Consider the following 20,509-nt stretch of genomic DNA (forward strand, 5'->3'; position numbering starts at 1 on the left):
ATACATGGACTGATATATAACGGATACAGGGTGATGGACTGTTCCAGGGACTGATATATGGAGTGATACAGATTGATGGACTGTTACATGGACTGACACAGGTTGGTGGACAGATACATGACAAATACATGGACTGATTTATGACTGATACTGGGTGAGATGGACTGTTCCAGGGACTGATATATGGAGTAATACAGGTTGGTGGACAGATACATGACCAATACATGGACTGATATATGTCTGATACTGGGTGATGGACTGCTCCATGGACTGATATTTGGAGTGATACAGGTTGGTGGACTGTTACATGGACTTATACAGGTTGGTGGACAGATACATGGACTGATACAGTCTGGTGGACTTGTACATGGGCTGGTACAGATTGGTCGACTGGTACATGGACTGATCAGTTTGGTGGACATGTACATGGGCTGGTGCAGGTTGGTGGACTGATACATGGACTGATACAGTCTGGTGGACTTGTACATGGGCTGGTACAGATTGGTCGACTGGTACATGGACTGATCAGTTTGGTGGACATGTACATAGGCTGGTGCAGGTTGGTGGACTGATACATTTACTGATACATGAACTGACACAGAGATGAATACATGGACTGATACAGGTAGGTGGACCGATACATGGACTGATAATGGACTGATACACGTTGATTGATTGATAAATGAAACGCAGGAATTAATACATGGACTGATACAGGTTGACTGACTGATAACTGTACTAATACAGGGACTAATACATGGACTCATCCAGGTTGGTGGACTGGTACATAGACTTATACAGGGTGAAGGACTGATACAGGCTGGTGGACTGGTACATGGACTGATTCACAGACTTATACAAGTTGATGGACTGATAAACAAAAGTACTGAAAACCTCAATGACACAAGCACATATGGCACACATAACAACAAATACAGAACTCATGCTAACTCTGGCAAAAGCATCACACATGATCAATCAGACAAAACATCATGCACACGATAGAATACATTCCACTTCAGTATGTTCCAAGTGAATCAGCAAAAGTGTGACACAAGACTGAAAGTCAAGTCGGACATGGCTGACACACTGGACAAATCTTTCAGAAAATTCATGCTCACATTTTTCTGAACAGCTGAGTATTTACTCAAATGTATACATGGTGGCTTTTTAGTTGGTACTCAATATTTTTACTCTCTTGGGCTTTTGAGTAAATGTGCACAAATGATAACCGCATCTTAAAATAATTGTGCATTATTCACTTCAGGAGAATTACCGTAGAGCTAATATCTGAATTTAAAATGCATTTAAATACTTAAAGAAATTGAGGTCCACAAATAGAAATAGCCACTTCAGGTACAGTGTTCGGATAACATTGAGTTTTGACATGCTCCAAGCATATTTTACGTAAATACATAGCTCTGCAACATAGGAGCTCTGACTGAAACTGGTATAAAGAGAACAAAGCTCAAAACCAGCACATCTTGACATATATAGGCCACAATTAATAAGTAATACCACAAGTTTTGAATTATCATTACCTATAACAGTTCCAGCACCTGGTGTATGAAGAGAACATTTAGAATATACATTCCTCAAAAAAGAAAACAGTATCTGATTCAGGGACTAAATCACTACATCAAATCACAAAAAGTCTAGAAAAACAGAGAAATCTGATCATTGAAAAGTAGTTCTAATCAGGACAACAAGGTGAAAAAAATCGAAACACCAACTTAATTTTAGAACTGATGAAAACCTTGAAGCAACCATTAAATAATGAATCAACAATTCATATGTATTCTGAGCCATAATACCTTATTAGCATATAGTCTGTTTGGCTCTAAAGCGAACAGATGAATTGCAATGTAACATGAAAACTAATAAACCAAATATACTCATTGAAACGCTGATCATACACAAAACATCACACCACCTCTGTGTGGTTTTTGTAGGATTTTTGTCCTCATAATTAAAAAGTTGTTTAACAAACTATCATTAAAATACAATGCACTGACAGAGTTCACTGTTTATTACGAGGGAAGAGTGCAGAGAATGGCATAGCCAGGCGTTGGAGAAGCACATATACAAGTGCTGAGAAAGCTATTTATTCATTAATCTGTGCTGTGTCATCTCCATCCTTCCTCGCACAGCTGGTTGTTCCTTTCTGCTCCCTCGTAACAAATAGTGAACTGTGTAAATATTTTAATGATAGTTTGTTAAAGAACTTTTTTATTATCAGAACAAAAATTCTATTAAAACATCACAGAGATGGAATGCTGTTTTGATTATGATCAGCCTTTCATTGAGCATATTATGTTTATTAGTTTTTGAACTAGACTGCACTTCATCGGCTTGCTTTTGAGCCAAACAGACTATAGTAAAATCAACAAGAAAGAGATCAAAACATCAAGATAGTTATCAGTGGTTAGATCACTCTGTTAGATCTTAACTATTACAGTTTATAATTTACACAGCAGTTTCACATTCAATTTTGTAATTCTTTGACAGAACTCACCTCTAATTTGCCGATCCGCTTTACTCTTATCTTCTTCAACAAACAGGGCCGTGGCGAGGAAAAAGCCACCTCCCAAAACACAGACGAAGGCAGTGGAGTACAGAGCATACTGCAATGCCAGGAACTGCACTGATGGACTCTTCGGATCTCCATGGAAATTTGTACTGAGAGCATCTGACACCTGTTACGGCAAAACAAACATGTTTGCTCACTGTAAATATACACAGAAGTATGTTCCTAGAAGTATGAGAATGAAGAAGGGGAGATAACTCTATGGTAAGGGAAGGTAACTTTAGACATTGACTTTGTGGGTTCTACTACTGTACACTATATCCTCGAGCGAGGACCGTAAACAACTCAAACGGAAGGAGGACTCTGACAGCTATGATTGGATGAAATAGTGTAAGACATTCATGTGTTTCAAAAGCATCCAGTAAATAAAACTGACCACAATTTTGAGTATTTAGTGCTGTTCTTTTTATCACTATAACTTATGCTTAAGTGTGCACAGATATTTTCAAGTAGGCGACATTTGGTGTGGAATGGAGGGTTGATGTGTTCTGCTTCCTATGCTTGGAAAAATCACCAGACAGGTTGGGCAAAATTTGTTTTTTATTGTCCTTTAAAGGCCAGCCTGTACACCTATGTACATGGAATGCTTGTTGATAACCTGGATATTTTAAAAAAAATATAAGGTTACTGTAGATGTCTATGGGAAAACATTTGGTGTCGAGTAACTGTGGAGAGACATGTTCTGGTTCAGTGTAAGAGGATTGAAAATAGAATGACGATGTTCCTATAAACAGTATTCAAGATAAATCATAAATCTTATCATATCTGCTAAATATGGGAAGGACTTTTACAGTGTTTACCAATTTGGTGAAAACTAGGGCTGCATAGATTCGCTTTAGTTCATCATATATCAAATAAGACACCTTAGATTCGATTTCCAGTAACCATTATCACTATTTCAATGTAATATTTCAATAACTACTTCGATTACTCCCACAGCGCCAGAACATAATCTTGACTTTAACTCCTGCAGATTTGAGTGCTGAAATTAGGTGAAATATGATTGGTTTACACCAGGCTAAATATCTAATGAGAGCTGTTGTTAGTATACATTGCCAAGTTGACGATGGATTTCATGCTTAAAAAAGCTGACTTGAGAGTTGAATGAAATCTGATGTTTTACGTGCATGAAGAATAAAATAAAATGATCAAATCGAGAATCCAAAATTGAAAAACAAATCAAATCGAGGCCCTAGTGAAAACAAACAACTACAGTATATATTATGCTGGCAAACTTAGACCCTATGATTTAAACCTTCAACCAAAGGACTTCCGTTTGAGGGATGCAAGTCTTGAACTTTGTAAAAATCCTAATGTAATTAATGGACTGAAAAGAAATTTCACCATAAAAACATGGCTCACCTTTCCTACAAGATAGGGGCTGCCAGCGTCTCCAAGGGCATGTGATACAAGAATCTGGAAGGCCTCAGCTGTTGACCTTCTGGTCGGTATGACTACGTACTGAAAGACACAAAGACAGCTTCATAACTAGGATTTAAGCAATCAGCATCACCAGTAGATTTATTACCATCCATCCATCCATCCACCCACCCACCCATCCAACTCCAGACAGACACCATGCAATCACAAATGTCACTAGCCAGTTCAGCTGGAACTGCAAAGTGCAGGAACCCTTTAATTACTTACCAATAAAATATCTGTTACAATGGCCCAGTTCATACAGAGCATTGTCTCCCCAAGAAATATTAGCACCTGGAACAGCAATATTTTGGATCAATGAGCAAGACATTGCTTCCTTCTGGCACAATAAAAGTGAGACAATCCTCACACTGACAGTGTAAAGCTTGTAAAGCACATACTTCAAGTCTTTAACATATGGGTCTAAAACACTTTGACTGTGACAACAGATTACATTCATCACCTTGTAGATTATCACAGCATCAAATATCAAATGCGTATGTGTTTGGAGTTTTACGCAGTTTTTAGTAACATTCCAGCAATATCATGACAGTGGACACCAGAAAACGGCTTCATACTTGTACATTGTAAGCATAGTGTTGTAAGCTCCATGGCACAACTGTCAATGTAATGAGCTTCATTCCCCAGTGTGCGATGGAGGGTCACTGCTGCTAACTACTCACCCATGTGGCTGGTGTTGAGTAATTGGCCAGGACAAGGGCGAAGAAGAGGAAGGGCGCGGAGGACAATAGTCCCATTGCACAAATGATGGGATCAGATCGGGGATTTATTTTCTTGTATCTCCTCGCTGTCTCCGCCCCCAGAGCTACGCCTATAAACCCTGCTGCTACTGTAATAATTCCAAATATTAAGGACACGCTGAAAAAAGAAAACAAGAAATCAATTATTCTATTGATTACGTTTATGTTCAAATGTCTGAATATATGACATTATCCGACACTGAAGAACAAAGAAATGCAACACTGTTTTTAGGTCAAGTTTTAAAATTAGAAGTCATACACATGGATGTTTACTTTTACGAGATTACATTTTTTTAAAACCTGCATTTCTTTTGCTGTTCAGTATACATGACATATTACCAGAATCATGTTGTTTTCCTTGTTACACTCTGCATATATTTATTCCTTCTATTCATGTTGCATTCCTACTTGGTAATGGCAAACGAATCTGTATTGAAACGTAGTACACACGTAGTAAAACAAGTTGTTATAAATATAGTTTGTTCAAGATTGTATGTCCCAACTTCTAAAATACCACTCAAAGAAAATAATCTATAAGGTCCACAGATATCAGGGACTGGGATAGAGAACTTTCAGGATTATCAGAGATTTTATGAATTAGAATGGGTCACTGTCCTTGCATCAAAACTAAACTTCAAAACCCTGATGGGCCATTTTGTTTTATTCTACTGTGCAAAATGGCCGAGGGCCCATGCCTCTCCCGATCCCTGAAACATACATGTTTATGGTGTAAATATTGACATGTGACCTAGAAATTGTTGATTTACAAAAAAAGCCAGTGTTTTCTGTTAAAACTAGAATTTTGGTTGATTTCATCCCTTAAATGTAGCCTGGCAGGACTTACTGTGACATGTCCACTGTCTGACTTTGAGATTCTATAGCATCCGTCATATATGTGGGAGCCCAGAAGGCCAGAGCTCCTGTCACGAAGGCCACACAAGTGAAGCCGGCCGTTGAGAACATAAAACTTGTGCTGCAAGATTAAATCACATTGCAACTTTGAATGAATGTGTGAGGATGCAACAGTGTGCAACATACTACATGTATTTCAATATTATTGCAATACTGTGTGACAGTGTTTAAAGCTGCAATCATAGTGCACAGAATTACACGTCTGTCTTATGGCTTAATGCCAAAATTTCTCAAGAAGATTCATCAGAAGATAGGAAATCACCCTACCCCCCAAAACATTTGAAAGAACAAATTATCTTGAAGTAGCTTTACATACAACTTATTTTTTGACAAAGTCCAAATTTGAAATCTGCCATGTACTGTAGAAAGATATGGAATGATTTTCAACATGTGCTCCAAAACTAAAGTCCAGGCCAGTTGGTATGAATTATTTCCATGGCAACCAAGACAAAGAAAAATGCCAAAAAATCTGCAAATAGCAGAGGCACCACCTTAGGATCTTCCCCATATATCTGCCAAGTTTTACTGATAGATATTGAATGACTGTTTAGTTATGCTCTAGAACCAATATCCACCCCCTTTTAAGACCAAGTCGAGATTGTTGCCATGGAAATCGAGGAAAATAAAGATGCTGAACATCTGTAAACAGCAAGAGGCACCACTTTAGGTTCTGTTTGATACATGTGACAATTTTTGGCCAAAAAAAAGTGTTTTTAGTTATGCTCCATAAACAAACCAAAATTTTAAAGCCGGACAGTATGCTGCGGGAATAATCAAGGTGATATTTCTGTTGATTATTGGATATCTAAAGGTAAAAGGATGAAATTATCTCATAATCATGGTAAAACGTTTGATGGAGTATTCTATTTACAGCATCCTCAAGTGACATGATTAACACACCGATAAAACTAATCTTACTTTTTCACTAGAGCTTTTACATCTTGAAAAAAGCTTGTGTTGACAAGATGTGTTCCCCCTTCAGAGTGTCCTCTTGGGGGTTCCTTGCAGAAAATTAGAATCAAGATTACACACACACCGCCAAGACCTGGAGTCACCTGAAACACAAAGGGTGAGTGTGTGAGTTTTGTTACACACAATATTTGTGCAATATCACAGCATCAGAAAAGGGCTTCAGATATTGTACCAAATTGGAGGATTACCTCTCATCTCAGAATGAATGAGTATGCATGGTTTTAGGCTGCTTTTAGCCATATTACAGCAATAACATGGCAGGGAACACCAGAAACCGGCTCTAGTCTCCAGAAAGACCAGCCCTCATTATAGAAATACATCTACATTTGCAACACAAATAACACAACACTGCAGTCCATTTGATTTCACTTGAGACTGATGAATTGCTCACTAACACAAAATCTAATAAATGCAAGAAACCAAATTTTGAATAGTCACATGAAATAGACAGATCAGCCATGATGATTTGTCTCCTTGGGACACCCGAATAAAAAGGTTGTTTAACAAACGATAATTATTTCTTGTAGTAACCTCAATTCCTATCAATATCTGTGTCAGTGTTTGTCTGAGCTGTCAATGTTCAGGTCTAACTCACACAGTATTTGCAAATCGATAAAGATGAAGATCCAACGTACCCGAAGTGACCACTGCCAGTTATGCAATGCATTCGCAACGTAGGACCCAACAATATAGCCAAGGCCGCTGAAAAACAGAGTATGTGCAGATGTTAGACTGATACTTGAATAGTTGGCTTAATATGAGAATAAAATATTTTTTTTTTATCACCATCACAAATCATTTCTAACATTTACAATCATCATGTTTACATACACATAATCCAGAGATACATACACCGTTACAAGATAGATGTTTCCAGGATCTGGTCGTCAGACTTGCTAACTTAGTTGATACGTGTCATCGGTTCCCAGTTGTGTAGATCGGATCTCGTGCTGTTGACCACTGGACTGTCTGGTCCAGACTTGATTATTTACACATGCTGCCATGTAGCTGGAATATTGCTGAATGCAGTGTAAAACTAAACTCACTCGCTCACTCACTCAATGGATGTTTCAACTGAATAGTTTTGTATGACATGGGTTACCTCCCCTTACCTTCCCACTGGGATGGCAAAGTAGAAGACCATCAGCATCTTTGTCCTCATTCCTTTGGTGAACAAGTCAGCGATGATGGTGGGGGCAATCGTGGAGTAGCTAGCTTCACCGATACCCACCAGCGCTCGCAGCAACACAAACGCATAGAATGACTGCAAGCATAAGAAGTGGTATGATAGCAGCACTTAAGGTTTCAAATACAACACAGGACACCTAGTCCAAGTGATACATAAAAAAATCACATTTAATCCATAATTCCACATAAAAACATAGTGACATTTTGAAATGTTTCTTGTTCACAAAACATGGCAATGATAATTGAATAATAAAATATACAACTCAAAATAGTTCAAAATATATGATTCTCTCATTTCACTGAAGCTAATATGTCATTAGACTGGTTTAGTGGATAGTGAGTGAGTTTAGTTTTACGCTGCACTCAGCAATATTCCAGCTATATGGTGGCAGTCTGTAAATCGTTAATCAAGTCTGGACCAGGCAACCTAGTGATCAACATCACAAGCATCGATCAATGCAACTGGGATACAATGACACATGTCAACCAAGTGAGCTAGTCACCATTAGCCACCTTTTGTGACAAGCATGGGTTGTAAAGACCTAATTCTAACCCCGATCTTCACAGGTTCATGTGCCATCAATATCAGTGTCAATGTTTTGCGAGTTACAATCTTCAGGCTGCAAACAACATAACTTCTTCAACTTACGTCTTTTCCGATGAAGGATGCAGAAAGGGTGAACACGGACCACATAAAGATGCCAAATGCCATGATGTATTTCCTGGTGTATCTGTCGCCAAGGTAACCAAATATCGGAGAGAAGACCATGTATGTACAGATAAATGACGTCTGGATGAGCCCGGCTTCAGAATTACCAATCCCATAGAAACTCTGTAGAGGGAGGAGTACGCCTGCAATGAAGGTAGACAGGTAAGTATTCAGAATTTCAAGAAAGGAGAATCATGGTTTGAGAATTACCAACTGCATAGATCAGACAAGATTTAGGGTCCCACTCCACAATACATGATGACTTAGTCATGTTAAGTCAAAGTGTATGAAGCCCATTTCTGGTGTTCCGTGCCATGATATTGTTGGAATATTGGTAATTATGACGTAAAACTCAGCTCACTCACTCACTGTAATGTAGGGACCATATGATCATTTGGAAAATTTGTTTTTATCCTAAGGTCCAGGAGATAACAGATTTAGACCAAATCTAGGTTCGATTATATCAGACATTAACTTTTGTACCTCATTACAGAGTCAATTCTTGCGATGATTGGTAGCCAGCATAAATCTTTCGGAATTGGATAGAAGATTTTAGAGTCAGACTTTGTAATGATTTTTGCAGCAGTGTTTTAGAAGGGCTTGAAGGCAATGTAGCTGATCTTGGTTGATGTTGAGGGCATTGTTCTTGACCAGAGACAGGACAAGTCTGTACCTTACTCTCGTAATGGTTTGTATCTAAATTATGTTCAGAATGTAGCCATTCACCAATGATGTTAAAAACATTTATTTCTTTCAGACATTTTTTGTGTTTCTGCTCAAAGTTACATCTCCAATAGTTATCTATAATCAACTGATTTTTGGTTAATGATGTATATTGACAGCCAGTTCTAGAGGAATGCTTAAATTATTATACCAGTGAATTTAGAAATTCAGAAAAGTATCTAGACTTGCTACAGGGTGTATGTTTTACAGATAGGACTGACTGAAACAGAAGATACAATTCTGGGACTGTCAGAAATGATGTGCTTGGAGCATTATACATGTATTATTAAGCTTGGAAACCTCAAAACCTCAACCTCAGTTTGGCTTTTATTATTATCATCAAAATTTCTTCTGTGATCTTACTGCGTACAGTTGAACTGTATCCTTGCTGTTAAAGGTCACATGCAACGTAAAACACAACTTTGCAGATTCTGATGGTTGATGTCTGATGTTCCTTGATTCTGGTGTAGACAGGCCTGGATTACTTGTTTACTGACACCTATATGCCTGCCTGCTTGTCTGCTAACAATATGCAATGCACAACTTTAATTACTGACCATTTGCAATTTGAAAATATCATCTATCATTTTACAAGCCATAAACAAAGAACCAGCTAAGCGTATCGGTAAATGAACCAGTGGCCAGTGACAAGGTGTTGTTACACACGAGTGCATACACACCAGCCCTGACTGGGTGCGGTATCGCTGCTGCTTTGTTTATAGGGAGGTAAACCCAAGAACAAAATTTTGCACTTTTGATTTGTGATTATACGCTTATAATTTTGTTTATTTGTTTTTGCACAATCACCATTACATTTTTCATATTTTGAACAAGTGATAACTGTGTTTTAATAATGTTTGATTTTTTGGGTTGCATGTGACCTTTAAGGAAATTTTACAACTGACTGCCATATCTGGTTACGTACACAAGGCAAACATAAATCATAATATCAGTTCCTGGACATAAACAGGAAATGATGAACGTATAAATCATTATGCCTCAACTTGCTTAAATACAACTTACACAGTTTCCTCATAAACGTTTGTTTGTTTGCTCAACTGAAATGATTCGGTATAATTTTGTTACTACTAGTATAATAAAATCACAACCTGAGATATTATCATGTTGATGGTAATTTCAGCAGGCTCTTTTAGCATGCAGCATAAGCCATGAAGATCAGCATTAGCATGGGTCTTCAGTAAGCCATGCTTGTCATGAGAGGTGCTTAACACTATCATGTGGTCAGATTCACGGACTTGGCTGGCATGTCATCATATCCCTATTTCGTAGATCAATGCTGGTGATGTTGATCATTGGACTGTTTGGTCCAGATTGGATCATTTACAGACCGCCGCCATATAGCTGGAATACTGGCGTAAAAATAAACTCACTCTCTTCAGCATGCAGAACATACACAACTGTACAGCGTGATGTTACATATACAGTAAACCTAGCTGTTTCAGTGCATAGCTTATCTTGAACTGAAGGCGTATCTAAATTACGTCAACCGATTTCCAATACTGATAATTAGTGACAGTCATTACACAAACAGATTGTTCGACGAATGTCCAGCCACATATTTTTGGGCGTGCACTGCTTGCGACTGCCTTTAAAGTATGGAGCGAGTTTAGTGATGGAGTTTGGTTTCTCGCCACTTTTAGCAATATTCCAGCAGTATGATGGCAGGTACAGCAGAGATGGCCTTCACATATCGTGCCAATGTGTCAATTGAACCCAAGTCTGTGGAGTAACAAGCTGACGTTTTATCCACCAGGCTACCTAACATTCCTCCCACACATACAATTCCTTGAATGCCCAATGTGTACACATCTGACTCCACCTTCATATGGTGCCACAAATGTATTATTACTAATAATCATGTGGGCCATTAAAACTGAACATTGATCTTCCTCACCATATAAAAAAACTTTTGCCATTACAATAAATTGTTGGTGTTACCATGGTTACTACTTGAAATACCACAAAAATCAATTACACTTTTTATCATTTCACAAATAATTTAAAATGTTTTCACAAATGTATGGCTTATATCAAAAATAATGTACAAAAAAATTCTTATGTTTATCAACATTCAACATGTTGCACATAAGCATTGAGTTTGATTACACCATGTTTTGTTTAAGTTTTATGATCAAGAGCTGTTCTAAGCAATAAAATGATGACAAGTCAGTTGTTGACAAATCGTGGCCATGAGCAAGTCGACATGGCGTGAAGTCGCACAAATCAACAAAATCGATAAAGCCTGATACAATGTAATCACATGGATAGTCACCATGACCAACAAGAACAGGTTGGTTGCTGAGCAATCAAGAGGTATTATGGTTTGAAACTTAAACAACATCTTTCACCCTCCTTTTGAGTGAGTGAGTCTGTTAGGCCTTATAGTTCTTTAGTTTTAGCAATATTCCAACAATTTCATGGCAGGGGACACCAGCATTGGGTTTCACACATTGTTTTCATATGGGGAAATGAACATACTTTAAGCACAAGGCTACTCCAGCACCCTCTTCCTTCAGAAGATGTCTGTGTTTCACTTTCAGTTTCGACCCGTGAGGTCCCGGGGTAGAATAGGCCTTCAGCAACCCATGCTTGCCATAAAAGGCGACTATGCTTATCGTAAGAGGCGACTAACGGGATCGGGTGGTCAGGTTCGCTGACTTGGTTGACACATGTCATCAGTTTCCAATTGCACAGATCGATGCTCATGTTGTTGATCACAGGATTGTCTGGTCCAGACTCGATTATTTACAGACTGCCGCCATAGAGCTGGAATATTGCTGAGTGCGGCATAAAACTAAACTTACTCACTTTCAGTTTCACAGACAAGATGATTTTCTAATTTCTTTGGAATACAGCATACTTTTCTCAATCCATAAACCTCAGAAATTCTGTTTCAGGATACTATTGACACTAATTAAGACTTATGAAACCCTTAATTAGAGCAATAAATATACCGAACTCTTACATCCCTAGAGTTAAATATGTATGGGTGCATTTGGGGATTTTTTTGCCTTTGTTTAAGGTACATTTCTGTATATAGGACATACCTTAGGTACATATCTGTAGTACCTGTGTCTGGCAACACATGCTGATGAAACACCTGTTAATGACCTTAGGTTAGGTGCAGTATATGAAGTATGCCACAAACTCTGCAAGAATGGATTTAACCAGACGAGATAGCAAAATATGGTGAATTTACTCACATGTGTAAAACATTTAAAATTTTTACCACAACCTTTGGGCTGGCTAGCTGTAAATTTAAACCTTCTGCCAGAAAACTTGTCCAACTCCGACAGTCTGATAGGAATTATTTCATACACTGTTAGGTGCCCTTAACAATCCAGTAGGTCAGTTGTGAGATAGATATTTCTTCACATAAAGAAATCCAATGAATTCGTAGAACAGTCTGCATATTTTCATGAAGTTATTCAGTTTTGAACTTTGATGAGAAAATGGTAACTGCACATGCATAGAAACATGGACAATCTTGTGCAATGACCAGGTGAAAAAGCACTAAATATTTGTGATAGTATCTGTCGTCCAATGAAAGTATTTTTGCAACTAAATGTTAGCTTCAAGCTGACAATGTCAGTTCACATATGAAGTGCTAACTGAAATACGAAAAAGAGTCACGCCACATGTGTATAAAGTGCACATGTTGCGGCCCAGATAAATATAGTTTTGTCAGTATCTGTAAGGTTAGCTCAAACGATAACCTGAAAAACGTTATGAGCAACTGACACACCTATAACCACGCCCCTCCGTGTCTCAAGGCTCAATATCGATATTATGCAATATTATTATCATTTCTCTTTCTTCAACCATTTATACCTGAAACTGTGTATCTGTCCATGTAGTTGAGCAGGTTGATAACGAGCAGCGTCGCCACAGTGATATAGGCCGTTACCCTGCTGATTCCGTTGACTGAAGGCTGAACAGCCTGGGTGTCAGGAACATTGGCAACGGCGTGTCCGTTTTCCTCATTCTCAACTATCGGTGCTGTGTCCGACTCTGTAACAGGAACAGGCATGTCGTCCATCAATACAGTGTCGTCAAAGGGCGGAACAAAGTTATTCATTTGTATATTCCAGTATTAAGTCATAGTCCTTCAAAACTGCTATATTCGAGTATCAGTGATTAAATCCGAGTCATGAGGCAGTGAAGCTCAAACCGGAAGTAAACGAAAGCTGAAGAAAGTATATTCCACACAACTATTTCTTGTGCAGTGACATAACCTGGGATCTTATTCTCGAAACGTTCGTAGCCCAAAGAATTCTTAACTTTGATGGTAGCCAGTGTGGTAAGAATGGGCTTAAGAAGTTCGTAGGGCTACGAACGTTTCGAGAATAGCTAGCCTGGGCGGTAGTTAACTTTTCTGCAAAACAACTTCCATTGAGCGGTGTTTGGGGTACATTTTGACTTTTTAAGAGTTTGACATATGTACTATGATATTGTGAATATGATACGCTGCATGAGTATTTTAAATAAATGGCTTTTCAACCTACGCCCGACTCGCACTGGAAAATATACGTAAACAAGTAAAGAGATAACCCACATGGGGCCAACGAAATGCTTATTTGACTATAGGCATTATTGACCTGCTATGGCAATTACTCTTGACTGAGATCCGACAGGTGACAATACTATACAAAGTAATAATCGAACACCGTATCCCTTGTGCACAGCCCCACCAACCCACCCATGTATTAGCCATCTCATCACAAGACATGTATACATACTCGTAGTTGTAGGTGTATGTGAGATTAGTTTGCCAAACATTCCAGCTGTATGTCTGTGTATAATCAAGTCTGAACCAGACAATCCACTGATCAACGGCATGAGCATCAATCTAAGCAACTGGGATACAATGGCATATGGCATTGTGTCAACCAAGTCAGCGGGCCTGACCACCCGGTCCCGTTAGTCGCCTCTAAGCAGGAGTTACAATTCTAACTCGGATCTTCACGGGTCCACAGGTTATAGGTATCATTTGAACATAAAGCCAAATGACGATCCATTTCGTTCGAAAGATCGAACATGTCTACCCACAACATATGTTTTCCATCGATTGAGATAACAATGATATTGTATATATCATTGCCTGAGAAACAGGTGGTCCACGTTTTGTGAAAATTGATGTTTTTTTATCCTTTTATTCATTTCTTATTAAGTTTTGATGATTATAGGGGCCTGTGCATCACACACAGACAGTCACACACACACAGACACACACACACACACACACAGAGAGAGAGAGAGAGAGAGGCGACGAATTTGAAGTATGCTATACAGTTTCTTGCGAAAGTGAAACTGCAATTTTAATCTTCACGGGACGAGGGGTGCATACCCGTAAGATTCGGTTTCGGTCACGACATTTTACTGTCCCAGAAGCACGTTGTTTTCGTTACTGCCTAGCCCTCCCTAAATGAAGCAAGTCAGATTTTCCGAGGTGTTGAATCTCCCAGCTCACTGGGTCGATGGGGGTAGTCCAGTGGTTAAAGCGTCCGCTCGTCACGCCGAAGAAACGCGTTCGACTCCCTACATGAACATAATGTGCGGAGCCCATATCTGATGTCCTCCGGCGTGGTATTGTTGGAATACTGCTAAAAGCGGCTCAAAACTCACTCACTGACTCACTGACTCACTGGGGCTCCCATTACATTTAAATGGAATTATTTGTTTCCGATCCATTTGGCTGAATCTCCCATTTTACTGGGGACACTTTTCAATACTATAATAATATATATAACAACTGTATATATTCACAGACAGAGGGTTATAGTCCAATGTTGGTAAAGTGAAGCGAATTCTCTATGATGGTGGGAATTTAGTGTTTAGTGTGTGTGCGTGTGAAAAACAGAGAGAGAGAGAGAGAGAGGAGGTGGAGAGAGAGAGAGAGTAAGAGAGAGTATGTATATGTGTTGGGTAGGGTTGGGGAGAAACTACAAGGCTTAGGACTAAAGAAATATTTTAGGCTTATGCAGACAAATTTATTTGATGAGAGTAGACGGTAAAAGTTACAGCATTAATTTAAACTTTCTGTCCCTTCCACCAATCATATAACATATCAAAACAATGCACCACGTACACCGTCTTACCTGCTACGCTGTTGTACATTGTGAGGATCACGTGATAATCACACAAACGCTGGTCGATGATTTCCTACTTGTAATATCCATGATCAGTCGCCATAATTCACAAATGGTGCTGTTTACGATGAAGCTTTTCAACTACGCATCACAATTGTTCTGATTTTACAGTGACACGTTGGATGTTTGCTAAACTCGCAGTATCTTCACTCGCCACTGCAGCGATAAGACCCGACTGATACATAGAATGGCGGAAATAAGTCGACGTTATATTTGGGTCATTCTGAATTCAGTCACTATCACCTGACATACGTTAGACTGGCAACACAGTCATGTTTTATGCCTCTCAAATGAAAAACGATACGCGCGTATGACTGTAATGTGTAATCTTATTACAAAATGTAAGCGATACGTGAAGCATGAGCGTGTCAATTGCCATAAAATTAATAACGTCATTGTAATGTCAACATAATGTTTGCAACGACCTCATGTATATACAGTGAAACCGGAACAATACGAAAACGAGTGAAAAATGAATTGTTCTATGCCGTCTGAATACCACATATAGCAATATATGTTAGTGTGTGTAGTTTTACGTCGCCTTCAACGACATTCCGGCAATGGACACCAGAAATGGGCGTCACAAATTGTGCCGATGTGGAGAATCGAACCCAGTTTTGGCCGTGACAAGCGAACACTGAACCACTAGGCTACCCCACCGCCCACAAATGAACCCAGCGAACAATGGGATCAATGAAAATACGTTACTAAAATAATGTATTTTGTTTCGCTTGCTTACTGTTTACCGCCACACTCAACAATATTCAAACTATATGGCGGCAATCTGTAAATAATCGAGTTTGGCCCAAACAACCCAGTGATCAACATCATCAGCATCTGTACAAATGGGATGCGATGGCATATGTCAGCAAAGACACCGAGCTGGACCAACCGATCCCGTTAGTTGTCTCTATAGAGTCGTCTCGGTAGACCTATTCTAACTCGGATCTTCACAGGTTTCTGCGGTTTGAACTGCTTCATAATGGAATCGTGTGATGACACAGAATATGAAACAGAATAGCGCCATCCTGCGATTGGAAGCAGTTATCTCTCGTCGGGGTGTTTCAGAAGAAGTACGCTACTTCACACAACAAAGGTGTGTCTGTGCGTATATATATTTTGACGAGTATACAGAAACGATTATACAGAAGTACTCTCTGTAAGAACAGGACGAACTATACCTGTTACGGAATATCTGTGCAGTGTGTCGATGTTACCGTTGTTTGGTAACTGCCCAACAATATAACAGCGACACGACAACCTTTCGACCATTTTAACAAAGATCAACGCCATCAGGGTACCATGATACGCTACCAACCAACTCGGCCCGCCTGACCACCCGATTTATGATGTGGACCCTACCTGTTTCCCCACATCTTATTTTGGTGCCGTTTAAATAGTGCAATGCAGTCCATAAATATTCGACTCTGGGCCAACAGATATATCCCGCCTTAGTAAACAACAAATGTATTTTTAAGAATTAGAAAGCCCTGGCCTTAAAATTCAGCTTTTTTCAGCAGCTACCAGCTAAAGATTATTGGGTACTAGTAAAATATTTCGGACTGTCGTTTTCATAATTATGACATTTGAAGTCTTAAAAGTGATATATACTCCATGCTTTATTCCATCTTCCTGATGCTTTTTTTCACATCAGAGACTAGGTATTAGTTTAAAAGGCCTTAGCCATATCCCTGAAAAGTTACGTGCTGACTGTCAAGTTAAAATGGAGTCAAGAAGACTAAAGGTGCACCCAGTGAAAGGTGAGTATTGTTTTACGCCACGTTATCACTATTCCAGCAAAATCACGCTAAAGTACACTAGAAATTGACTTAAGAAATAGATCTTACCCTTAAGAGTTATCGAGACAGAACACTTGTGAGAACAGGGGGAGGAGGAGGGTATAATGGCATTATGTGCACTCCTCTCCCTCCTTAGCAAAATCCTCGATCAAACACTGCATGTGTAATTTTGACTTAGACTACCATTTCAATTTTTCTGCACATGCACACGCATATTCCTTTGGTGATTTGGTTGATCATGTGAAGATCCTTATAAGAGCTGATCTTCAGCATCGTATAAGGCGCCTTACTGGATCGGGTGGTCGGGCTCGCTGTCATCGCATGCCAGTTGCGTAGATCGATGCTCATGCTGTTGATTACTGGATTGTCTGGTCCAGATTCGATTATTTACAGACTATCACTATGTGGATTGACTGCTGAGTGCGGCGTTAAACGACAAACAACCAATCAACCTGATTTGGTCATATTTCGATACCGGAGGGACGTACATTTACGTTTTGATCATGAAGCGTCTGACCTCTTTCTAATCAACTGTAACTGTTCCGATGTGAGTGAGACCCGCGAAGATCCGGGGTAGAATAGGTCTTCAGCAACCCATGCTTATCGTAAGAGGCGACTAACAGGATCGGGTGGTCAGGCTCGTTCACTTGGTTGACACATGTCATCGATTGCCAGTTGCGCAGATCGATGCTCATATTGTTGATCACTGAATTTTCTGGTCCAGACTCGATTATTTACAGACCGCCGCCATATAGCTGGAATATTGCTGAGTGCGGCGTAAAACTAAACTCACTTACTCGATGTGAGTTGATGTTTAACTGGACGTAGTGTGTGAACGAATGCCGAATCCAAATTGAAATTTGTGAGTTTCGAGTCTGGGTTCTCGTGTACCAAATTCACCACTCATAAATTTTGAGAAGTATAATGATATATATGTTTGAATACATTAATTATCACAGAACTTGGTTATGTGTTTGTGATTCATAAATTCAGTATACTTTTTTGTGAAAATATATATATATATATATATATATATATATATATATATCCTCTCTTCATGGTGACGAATGTAAACTTGAGACTGTCAACGAGAAAAATTAATTAAAAAATCTTAGGTAATTCCACAAGTAGATCTAATTTAAGTTCTGATTTACGATAGTTGACACATTTTCATTCAGTTAAAGTCAAATCAGGATAGAGAGTCCCAGAAAATGCTGCACATTAAATAAGCAATATTTAAAAATAAACAAAAAGAACGCCCTTTAATATGAACGCGAATAAATCTAATATTTCTAAGTTTACAAAATTATGCCGACACCTCCACGTGACCTCGGTATAAACTAATTTTGAAATTCTGATGAAAAATCAACACAAAAATAATATGGATATTTTCAGACTGATAGAAAGCGACATTCACCGTTAATGTGATATCGTTTCTTTGTTAAATGGACGGGCCCTATACATAATTTATAGTTGGGAATATGTTACTTTGCGGAACGGGTAAGGGAAACGTGCGTTCGGGAAACATCGGCAGATCCCGTTATCAGATGAGTGAGGGGGCGTCTCGTAAACATCCAATGATGACCGCGGTGGTATCAAAACCGGGTCAGACTCGCTCTCGGTCAATGATGTCATAAATATGTTAGAAGGTGCGTTACCAAAAATGGAGTGAGGGTCTCGAGTGCGCATGCGCGCGATTTCATTAAAAATACGGAGGCATGATGGCCGCGATGTTAGCGAAGTGAAGACAAGCTTATACTGAATTTACCTTGAGCGATGGCCACGCAGAAACCGGGCGAATGGGTGCAGTCACTCATTGCTCGGTTTGACGCCCAGGTTAGTACCCATCGAATGCACATGACGATGCATAACGTCATGGGGTCGCCAGTGAAGCGATGTGTGGCATCGTCGCTGAAATTTATGAATGAATTTTCCTCTGCACAGATGTCAACTGCTAGAATGTTATTTACGGAGATCTGGGGATATTTTGACACCGCGTTTATTGTCAGATGTGCTTGATTCAGCAACAAGGCCATAATGTCTGTTGTGACTGACACAGACACCTGTTTACCAACTCAGCCGTGTTTATTCGAGCTAGACCAGTAAACGCTGTAAATAACAGAAAATAAACATACAAAAGCAAGCCAGTGCCACTAGTGTACCTGTCAACTTGGACGCTAAACCGCGGAAGGGACCTGTTGCACCATTGACAGAATCAGTTTTCCTTTGGTATATATTTTAGCGTGACTTTATTACACATTTTTAGGTGTATGGTATATAGACGTCAATCTTACATTATTATAATTCAAAAGGATTTCCACAAACACGCGTTTCATGACAGTATTTTTACATCGTTGAAGTTCAGAATAACATACCAACTCGTTTTTGACATCATCATGATAAAATCAAAGTCAATCAAAAATATCTAGCTATGAATGAGAGTTTAATGATAATAATCATGTTGTGATTGCATGCTGTATTAAGATGCATTATGATGTATGTTTGCAAGTGTTAAAAAGGGTGTGTAGGTGGTGATAAGGGCTTGGCATTAGATTGGATTGAGGGCACACCTGAATGGAGTTTACAAAGTCCATATTTGGCAGTATACACAATTTTTTTCCTGATTTATTATCAGTCCTATTATCATTGTAATGTTTCAGTATTATATTAAAATTGAAATGTCCATGAAGAACTGCACATATTACATCACGTTCCTTTTAGTTTAAATAACAGATAAACATTCTCTTTGCTGAAGATGTGCCTGCTGCAGAACAGCTTGTATTGTTTTAAAGGCTAATCTTAATCATTCTCTAATTTCTGAATGACTTCTTAAGACATAGTTAAATGCTGACTAGAAAAATGGTTTTGTATACAATGGCTGAATATGTACAATGTGTACAATTTTGTGGTTGATCGTTCATGAATATGGCACAATGTTGCCAGTAAGCCTGGCATATATTATTTATAACATACTAGCAGTAGATACTTGAGATGAGAGTCTTGAGACCTTGGACTTGGAAATGACATGCTTTTGTTAAATCTGCTGACATGACAGAAATTCATTGCAGGCAGTTATTATATAATTCAATATTAATATTACCCTTCTGCTATAGACAATATTCCAAGTGATGTGTGCCCCATTCTTTATTATAAATGTTTGAGGGATTTAAGAATAATTGATAATTAAGTCACTTTGTCTTGTTGACTGGGAGGATAAAATTGATGAGCCTCTACATTATGTTAGCAACGTGTACATCTGAGTTACACCT

At 38.9% G+C, this 20,509-nt stretch overlaps 2 protein-coding genes across 23 annotated transcripts in view; one reads left to right on the forward strand and one right to left on the reverse strand.

The window, feature by feature from the left end:
• Nucleotides 1-20,509, reverse strand: part of LOC137295049 (protein spinster homolog 1-like) — a 36,888-nt gene that overhangs the window by 13,171 nt on the left and 3,208 nt on the right. Inside the window, exons 1-11 of one of the 5 annotated variants that reach the window (XM_067826350.1) lie at nucleotides 15,391-15,646; nucleotides 13,124-13,303; nucleotides 8,489-8,691; nucleotides 7,764-7,915; nucleotides 7,287-7,353; nucleotides 6,598-6,734; nucleotides 5,612-5,740; nucleotides 4,690-4,885; nucleotides 4,235-4,300; nucleotides 3,950-4,048; nucleotides 2,516-2,696 (exon numbers count right to left, since the gene is read on the reverse strand). In XM_067826350.1, coding sequence (XP_067682451.1) covers nucleotides 2,516-2,696; nucleotides 3,950-4,048; nucleotides 4,235-4,300; nucleotides 4,690-4,885; nucleotides 5,612-5,740; nucleotides 6,598-6,734; nucleotides 7,287-7,353; nucleotides 7,764-7,915; nucleotides 8,489-8,691; nucleotides 13,124-13,303; nucleotides 15,391-15,409 — 1,429 coding nt within the window. In that variant the 5' untranslated portion in view covers nucleotides 15,410-15,646. Of the gene's footprint in view, nucleotides 1-2,515; nucleotides 2,697-3,949; nucleotides 4,049-4,234; nucleotides 4,301-4,689; nucleotides 4,886-5,611; nucleotides 5,741-6,597; nucleotides 6,735-7,286; nucleotides 7,354-7,763; nucleotides 7,916-8,488; nucleotides 8,692-13,123; nucleotides 13,471-15,390; nucleotides 15,647-20,509 lie in introns of those variants that run through there. The other 4 variants (XM_067826340.1, XM_067826316.1, XM_067826333.1 and 1 more) reach the window with 4 other exon arrangements.
• Nucleotides 18,963-20,509, forward strand: part of LOC137294944 (neurofibromin-like) — an 85,060-nt gene continuing 83,513 nt past the window's right edge. For all 18 annotated transcript variants that reach the window (XM_067826202.1, XM_067826169.1, XM_067826210.1 and 15 more), the window contains exon 1: nucleotides 18,963-19,076. In XM_067826202.1, coding sequence (XP_067682303.1) covers nucleotides 19,017-19,076 — 60 coding nt within the window. In that variant the 5' untranslated portion in view covers nucleotides 18,963-19,016. The remainder of the gene's footprint in view (nucleotides 19,077-20,509) is intronic.

This window comes from Haliotis asinina, chromosome 1, assembly GCF_037392515.1.
Source record: "Haliotis asinina isolate JCU_RB_2024 chromosome 1, JCU_Hal_asi_v2, whole genome shotgun sequence".
Lineage (NCBI taxonomy): Eukaryota > Metazoa > Mollusca > Gastropoda > Lepetellida > Haliotidae > Haliotis > Haliotis asinina.